The 9,123-nt window shown below is 49.1% G+C and overlaps 1 protein-coding gene across 2 annotated transcripts in view; it reads right to left on the bottom strand.

The window, feature by feature from the left end:
- PUDP (pseudouridine 5'-phosphatase) overlaps positions 1–9,123 on the bottom strand; it is a 472,480-nt gene that overhangs the window by 389,969 nt on the left and 73,388 nt on the right. Inside the window, exon 4 of one of the 2 annotated variants that reach the window (XM_040460159.1) lies at positions 3,092–3,700. The exons of the other annotated variant lie outside the window; for it this stretch is intronic. Coding sequence (XP_040316093.1) covers positions 3,524–3,700 — 177 coding nt within the window. The 3' untranslated portion in view covers positions 3,092–3,523. Of the gene's footprint in view, positions 1–3,091; positions 3,701–9,123 lie in introns of those variants that run through there. 2 annotated transcript variants of the gene reach the window in all.

The following is a 9,123-nucleotide window of genomic DNA, read 5'->3' as shown; positions in this document are numbered from 1 at the left end:
ATCTGGTCTTCCATCACCAGATATCATCTGTCAATCAAATCTCTTTAATCCACGGGAACTACTAGAGCTCTGTGTTTATTCCCATCCCACGTGTGACGTCAGTCACTTCTTCAGCCCAACGCCCTAGAGCGTACGTTACCCCCATGTCACGGGCAAGGAATCAGAGGTGGGGGTGACAACTTTTTAGTGGTGGAGCTGAGATCTGATTTGAACTCTAACTGGAAATCCTTTGCCAAACCACACTTCATCTTCTCTTTACAAACTATGGCAATAATGATGCTGCTGATGATGATAATAATGATTGATAATAACTGTAAAGACCGCTAGGGATAAACTTAGATCAGAACGCCTTCATATAAGGCCAAAGAGGTTCTGGACTTCATCCTGTGGAATAAGGGAGTGTACACAACATTAAGTAGAGGAATGGATACACATTTTTTTTTTAGTATAAAACTCGTTCCAAGTGCAAATTTATTTTTAAACATTGGTAACACCATTCGAAGCATGGGAAATTCAGCGTGAAAGTATTATACTCAAAGAAACAGGAACCTCAGTGGCCAAGCACTGAACACTGTTGCACAGCAGAAACGATCCGTGTGTCTTTTTTTTTTTTTTTTAATGTTTATTTACTTTTGAGACAGACAGACACGGAGCATGAGGAGGGGAGGAGCAGAGAGAGAGGTAGACACAGAATCTGAAGCAGGCGCCAGGCTCTGAGCTGTCAGCACAAAATCCCGATGCGGGGCTCAAACTCACGAACTGTGAGGTCATGACCTGAGCCGGGGTTAGACGCTCAACCGACTGTGTGTCTTGATAAGACAATTCTCTCCAGTGTAAAGCAGGTCTCTACTACAACTCCTCTCGTCTACAGGTCGCTGAACTCTGAGCGCTAATTGGTAGAACTCTAAGACACAGGGATTAGTAAGACCTTCCAAATGTTACATATGTTTCACTGATGGGGAATTAAGAACAGACCGACAGCGTCACCTCTCAGGGATATCATCACTACCAAATGCTTCCGAAAAGGTACAGCGGATGGGCAAACGCTAGCTGCCCGTGAGGGCAACCCTGCGTAGTCCCCTGATCCCTGCATGTCCCTAATAGAGCACACTTTAGTGCACTAAGAAAGCACGATGATCCTTGACACTTTCTCGGCAGGAGTCACTGTGGTCTCCATTGTGTTTAATTATACCTCTGTGAGACGGATGGGTGGTTAGTGTGATCCCATCACTAAAAGGCACTGAAGCCATCAGCATGATGCAGGACAATAAGCAAGAACGGGTGTGCCTTGGCCAACCACCAGTACTTTCCTTTGTACAAAAAAGTAAGAGTGTCACCGCCATCTTGGTTAGAAGAACAAAAGTAACAGCGATGTATCTGATATCAAATTTACCCCAGGGGAAAGTGCACAGGAATCTACAAATACGTCATTGAGAGAAGCACGAAAGCTCTTTGTGTTATTGATGCAAAATGGCTTAAGAATTAGAAAACACACCAGGGCGCCTGGGTGGCTCAGTAGGTTGAGAGTCCAATTTCAGCTCAGGTCAGGATCTCACAGTGTGCGAGTCTGAGCCCCACATCAGGCTCCGTGCTGAGCTCAGAGCCTGGAGCCTGCTTCAGATTCTGTGTCTCCCTCTCTCTCTGCCCCTCCCCTGCTCATGCTCTGTCTCTGTCTCAGAAATAAATAAAAATTAAAAAAAATTTTTTTTAAAGAATTATAAAACACACATATTTTGGAAGGAGATCCCAAACCCAACAAGTGACCATTTCACAGCCTCTGTTGCAGGCAAAGACAGCGATGTGTCCTTATAATACATGAATGCCATTTTATGGTGTGAGTACTGTTTGGCTTAAAAAAAAAAAAAAAAAGAAAAAAGGTCAAAAAGTGACACATATGTTTTATGTTTGTTAGAGGATATATGTTTTTAAAAAGGTTGAAATGAAACTCCCATAGGAACGTAATGTCGAACCAGCGTCAAAGATTTTATTCAACTTGATTAACTGGCGAGGGATCCGGTAAGACGTTACAAGCAGCTTGAGGGAGAATTCAGAGAGCGGATCCATACACCGGCGATCATGAATGCTGAAATGAATCTCTGAATGGATACAAAACTGGTCAACAGCCGGAGGCAAGGCATGAACAGATGTACCCTGAAATACATCACCAGCATTTTTCCACCATTTGCACTTGGAAATTTGCTCAACGACCATGTGTGACACACCAGCAGGCCAGATGCACCCTGGGATTGCGTTCTTCTCGCATATTCCAGTGGCTTTCTCAATTTTCCCACCACAAAACATCAAGTAAATCTATGAAAAGGAGCTCACTGCCAGAGTAGAATTGTTCCAAAAATGTGCTAATAAGGCTCTCGGTCGTGGTAAGCATGCACTCTGAATTCAAGTTATATGTGCATCGAAGACTGTGCTAGAAAGAATACATGTTTTTAGACTCGGGGGATGATTTTTTTATTTTTATTTTTTTGAGGTAGAAAGGACATCCTCCGATGTGGACGTGCACGTAGACGTAATAAGATGTGGGCTTCAGGTATGCTCACACTGAAAAGAAACTCAGGATGTCACGGTTCAGAGGTGGTGTCTGAGTAGAGGTGCACAGAGAGGTTCTGAGGGCACAGAAGGACCGTGAATTCTGCTGATAATGAGGATGATTTCTCAGGGCTCATCTGTGACATGGCTTTTCCACTCAAACTGCAGAACAAATGGGATTACCATCTCACGTTTATCAGCTCCTTCGGCACATTACGACCAATACTTAAGAAAGAAAATAGCATAGGAAACACATAAATATATATGTACATACATATATACATATGTATATACGTAACCATATACATATATGTACGCATATTTTACATTTTCCAGCTAGGATTTAGAAAAAGTAAAAGAGGGGCTCCTGGGTGGCTCATTCAGTTGAATCTGTAACCCTTGATTTCAGCTCGGGTTGTGGGATCAAGCCCTGCATAGGGCTCTGTGCTGAGTGTGGACCCTGCTTATGGTTTTCTCCCTCTCTCTAAAACAAAACAAAACAAAACAAAACAAAACAAAACAAAACAAAAACACAAAAACTAAAAAGGCAGGCAGAAATGAACACACATATAATTTCATTTTGTGGTGGACACGTTAGTATTTGCATACACACGGGCGTATGTAAACACATACCTATAAACGCCCATGTATTTGTCCATACGCACACATATACATACATGAACAGGCGCTCACAAGCATGTGTACGTCTGTCCATTTGCCGTGTGTGACTGCTACAGGATTCCTCAAACACCGAGACACTGTGTGTTCATTCACGCACTCTACGACTATGCACGTGAGCGTTTCGGTCTGCGCTGCGGGCCGTATCTGCTTTGCCGTGTCTCAGCTGTGACGCCGCGGTTTGTCAGCACCGGCCAGAGGAGGCCAAGCCCACGTGGGATGGGAAGCCACACGTAACGGGCTGGGAGGACCGCTGGCTCACGGGGTGATTGCCTGGGTGCCAGCGGCCACGGCGGGCCGCTCACTCGTAGCGCGGCAAACCAAACAGCTCGGGCTGGAAATCCTGCAGGGAATCCAGCACCAGCGTGGCCTTGGACGTCAAATGGCGCTGCAGATTTCGGTCCGGAACCATGACCACCTGCATGCCGGCTGCAAGGGCCGCGTCCACGCCGTTGGGAGCGTCTTCAAAGACGAGGCACTGTAGGGTGAGGAAGAAAAACAGGGTTGAGACGGCCTTTTTTCTAACCAGGCGCTTAGACTGGGTTTTCAAGGTATTTATTATTGACATGCCCGGTCGGCTGTGTCACCGTGCGGACCGAGACGGAAACGAGGTGCAGGCTTTCCAGTCTGGCACGGTGGGTGAGGCCAGCATGCCCGTTCCCAAGCGTGGTCCTGTGGGGCTTCGCACAGCTGCTACTTTGGAGGGGACAGGTTTCCGTACCGAAATGTGGCTCAGCGGGGCGGGAAAGAGGGAGGCCGGGTGTCAAACTTTGTTTTATTGGCATCCCAGGAAGCTGTTCCTTCAACAGTTGAACATTCAGAGCAGGAGAGTAATAAATCGTGCGGGCACATGGGACACGCTTTTTAAATGCAAGCGCACTTCATGGCTGGTGGTGTGTCAGGCTGTGCACTTTGGGAACTGAATGGTTATAGTGCTGGCGTGAAAGGCTGAGCCTGTACTGGGCTGAGGCGTGCGACAAAAGTTTCTCGGCTCCAAAGCCGCGTGCCGCCACGTGTGATCTCTCCTTCAGGTCACCGTGCGAACCCACCTCGTCATCGGGGTGACTGCCACCCCATCAGGCACCCACGTTTTTTTTTAATGTTTATTTCTGAGAGACACAGACACAGAGCACGAGTAGGGGAGGGACAGAGAGGGACACACAGAATTGGAAGCAGGCTCCAGGCTCCGAGCCGTCAGCACAGAGCCCGATGCGGGGCTCGAACTCACGAACCGAGATATTGCGACCTGAGGTGAAGTCGGTCATTTAACCGACTGAGCCACCCAGGCGCCCCAAGATGCCTACATTTAAAATTGGGTGTCCGTGCACAGTGCTTATCAGGCAGCTCCTAGACATCCCGTCATGTGACCAGCACCATGGGATGGCTCCCATCAGGAGTCTCTCCAAATGAGACGTCTCACATCCATGCAACGGTCGATCGGCCAGTCATCCTACATCACTGTCTGCACAGGGGAGACACGCATCTAGAAAGTTCCCTGGGGACCTGGAAACAGGTTCATGAATTCTCTCTTGGTAACGTTCTATTCTTGCAGGGGCCAGACTTCTGGAGACAGGGCTCTGGTCACAGCTGCGAGATGCTCTCCTCATGTCCCCGCTGTGTCCTTTGCTGACTCACAAGTGCCAGCACATGCCAAGGTCACACCTATCCACCCACCCGGCCCGTGTTGTCCTGCCTTCATCACGAGAACCTTGTCCCCAGCGGGTAGTCGCAGCTCACTGCGCTGGTGACCCAGGGGCTCCTGGACATCAGTGTCAGTGCCGTGAACTACGAGTTCTGCATCCTCTCATGCCTGTACGTCGGTGGAAAACACACGCCCACACTCCCTCACTGACACACATGTACACACTCATATGCTCACAGAAACTCACAGAGGCATATATACGCACACTCATGTACACCGTCACAGCACTCAGATATGCAAACCCACGCTCACAGAGATGCACGCATGCATGCACACTCAAACTCGCAAACACACACGTGCACACGCAAGTACTTGCACACACAGAAACCCACAAACACACATGCACACTCACCAACACTCATGCATGCACACGTGCACGCACACACACACACACACACGCACTCCTACGGTCTTTCCTGTTGCACTGTTCCGTAGCAAGTATACTTTTCCACCCCGCTCCTTCTCTTCCAGCTGGGCTGAGATCTCCTCGGCCTCCTCCCCCAGGGGCAGAAGCCAGGGCTGAATGAGCTCCTGGGCATCAGAATGACCCCCCGGCTTCAGCAGGGGGCCACCTTCAGGGACTAAGCTGGTTTACCCCGGAGACGGGGCTTTGAGCAGTAGAAACCAGACACACTGGACAAACAGGACACTTAGCTCCTCTGCCTTCCTTCTGAGAACTTAACAAGGCCTCCGGCTTTTCTTCAAGTTCTCTGCTTCTGCCGTTGAGTCAACGGTCTCCATCAGACGGGAGGCAGGGTGGGCTGACAACGGGCAGGCTTGTGTTTTTAGCTCTCCTCCTCAGACTTCCCACTGGTGACAGTTCTGTCCCTGCCTTTTTACAGTTACGACCTCACTGCATGCTAAATGTCCTCGACTGCTTTACGTGGGGTCAGGGATGGGCACTGAAACGTCCAGCGGCCTCGTGTTTTTCAACTATGCCCTGTGTCCTCCGAGAATTTGGGAGCTTTGTGCAGTCCAGCTGTGAAACGTCGGCTGGAAGAGAGGAAGAGGTTTTGGTGATCCCTTGGGGTAGCCGTGCTTGGCGAAAGTCACAAAAGCAGCGTCTACTCTGCATCTGGGAGGCTCACTGCTGTGGGGAGACCCAGAAACCGCGGCACCTGCCGAACAGGGCTCCACGCCTCTGTCCCCCACCCAGAACGCCATCGAGCGCCCACGCCTGAGAGCTCCTTTGCAGATGCCGCTGTGTGCGTCCCGGGAAATACAAGGAGGGGGCACGAGTGACGAGGAAAGGCGTCCCAGGTGCTCTCAGCACGGGGCAGGGAAAGTTCCTGAGGATCCTCCCTCTCAGCCTGGCGTTCCCTCAGTGGGAGGACACTCGGCAGGAAAGGCGGGCTAGTGCGGGAGCAAGCCGCGTGCAGGGCAGGAGACAGCTCCGTGCCTGCAAGTCAACCAGAGGGGCCGGGGGCACAAGGGGGGCTCGGTCGCTTACCACCCCCCCGCCCCCAGCTCTTCATTTCAGCTCAGGTCAGGATGTCACGGTTCATGAGATTGAGCCTGCAACGGCCTTTGTCCTGACAGTGTGGAGCCTGCTTAGGGCTCGCTCGCTCTCTCTCTCTCTCTCTCTCTCTCTCTCTGCCCCACCCCTGCTCATGCTCTCTCTCAAAGTAAATAAATAAACCTAAAAGTTTTTTTAAAAAAATCAGAGCGGCCATGCGGGACAGGTTAACAGACAGGTCAACATGACCGGCTTCACCGCCAGCCACGTGCGGGCCCGGATTGTTGCAATGCCATCATTCCTGGACTTGTACGTTTTCCTGTTTCTTCGCAGAGGCAGAACTAAAAAGCACAAGCACCACTATATTTCAAAGCACTTAGAAAAGCGTCTCAAAAGCTTTTTGTGTCCCTTGTACTGCCTGTGTCTTGATTCCTAAGATCTCCTGTATTTCCATGGACGCGTGGGAGGAAAGAGCCCAGCGTGCAAACACCTAGGCATTTTATGAATACTCACACTATAGGCATTTTATGAATACTCATACTATATTCAGAAATAAATCTCTGAAATTTGCCTGAAGTGACTCTATTAATCATAACTCGAAGAACGTAAAAGCATCGAAAGATGTATGCTGAAACTAAACAAAACCAGAAACGCAAAGCTCAGATCCTGCTCAAATAAAAGCAGGAAGAATGTTTTTTTATTCAAATACACAAACGCCTCCGTGTGGTTTCTACCTGTCCCACCCAGCTCACTGAAAGTTTCACTCCACCGACCTTTACCTCTTTCTTTCTTTTAAGTCTTTCTGGGTTCCTTGAGCCCCGACCTACCCCTTCCCACCCTGCGCTGACTCATTACGCTGCGCCGTAAACTCACTCACACCCACCTGTAAAACGTGAATTGTGTTACTTGCACTTAGCTGCGTGCGGGAAGGAGGGCTGGGGCACCAGAGACCTTTGAACCTGTTCTGCCGTGTTCTCTTTCTCTCCCACGAAATTCACATGGACATCTGTGTGGGTATGTGTGTTTTAGTGCGTGTGAATTCACGTAGCGATTTTTTGTAGCACAGCACAAGAGGTGGGATCTCCAGAACATGCTCCCATGACTTCAAGGAAGCTTCCGGGCAGCAGTAATATCCTTCTCTCACCTGTGGGGACAGGACCAGGACTGCACCTGGCCGTGACGGGGTGGGGTTGGAGGACAGGCACCTGCTCGGGGTGCCGTGGCAAACAGGGAGCATCTATCTGATGAACAACCTGCTAAATTAGGGGAGATGTGGACGTGTCCCTGCCCAGGACGTAAATGAACAAAGGGACCAAAGAGTGTCCAAGCTGGAGGACAGCGGGTGACCCAGCCCGGTCCTTGTCACCGGGAAGGTATCAGAGCCACGGGAAGTTCACATGTAAGCTGCAGGTCAAACGGGCATGCACGTGACAGAATTGAGGAAGAGTCCCAGCCTCCATAATCCAACATTCTTTCCACTTTACAAGCTGAAGCCTAAAATGTATCTGAATTCCATCTGCGGAAGAGGAGACGGGCTTAATTAAACTATAGCCTGAAGGGTTTAATTTAGAAAGAATGACATTTCCAACTATCTGGGAGGTGAGGCATTTTGGGGGCTGACCGCCCAGAGGGGGAGATGTGTAAGCTGAGCAGCACCCTGTCAGGGGACATCTGTGTGTGTCTTCACCCAGCCTGGTCACCGGAACCAGCGGGGGCGTCACAAGGCCCTTGCCCTTTATTCTTTCAAAGAGAAGCATCATATAACCAAGACTGGCCGTTTTGTAAAGAACGAGTTGGGCGGAACCGACTGTGTGTGTCTGATGTCTCCTCACCAGCTCAGGTCAGCGGAGCCAGGGAAAGGGTGGCCCCAGAGGGACGGGACCTCCTCACTTGGTGGGCGGGGTCAGTCTTCAACCCTGCACCTGTGCTCCCTCAGGACACAAGTGTCCAGACCAGCTGGAGATGTCGTTTGGTGACTAAAGCTGTCTGTTCGGCAATTACCAGCGTCCCTTTGAGGCTGCACGCTGCTCTGCAACTAGCGAACTTCCCACATGTGACTACATCATCTCTGGGGAACAGAGTGTCTCCCTTTGTTGGTGAACCAAAATCTGATACCAAGTCACTTCAGGTTCACTTCTAAGACTCTCAGAGAAAATCCGGGATTGTCTGTGTGCACATTTTAAGTACTCCCATGGGTGCGTCCATGGTCATTCACCATTTAAAAGCCAGGCATGATCTGAATCTAATCCCTAAAGGCAATGTTCCACTAAACTGCTATTTTTATGTTGAAACTTCCACTGTATGACTTTTTGTAGATTTTATTCTGTACGTTAATTTTGTAACATCGAGCTCAGTTCTTACATCGTGAGACACTGAAACTTGAAGAAGGCCTTAAACTTTATTTGTGACGCGTTCTCAGTCAGCGGGGCTCCCAGCTAAGGTTTGCTTTATTTATCTCCATGTTCTTTGTCAGACAGTGAATTAGTATAAATAAGTACCACAGGATTGTGATGATGGATATGTATACACTTCGTTAGATGTTTACTTAAATAATAAACCTCTACATAATATTAAAATGAGGGACGTTCGCATGTATTTTGTTATTAATTAGTACTTTTGTTTATATTATTTGTCTGTCCATCCATCTGCCTATCTTTCATCCAACCATGCATTCATTACTATCTTATTGTATCCACCTTCCAACCACCAGCTGTCTGTCGACTATCTATGCATCATCCATCTA

Source organism: Herpailurus yagouaroundi, unplaced genomic scaffold (genome assembly GCF_014898765.1).
Source record: "Herpailurus yagouaroundi ecotype Mexico unplaced genomic scaffold, PumYag 248, whole genome shotgun sequence".
NCBI classification, from domain to species: domain Eukaryota; kingdom Metazoa; phylum Chordata; class Mammalia; order Carnivora; family Felidae; genus Herpailurus; species Herpailurus yagouaroundi.
This window is presented reverse-complemented; position numbering and strand designations above follow the sequence as displayed.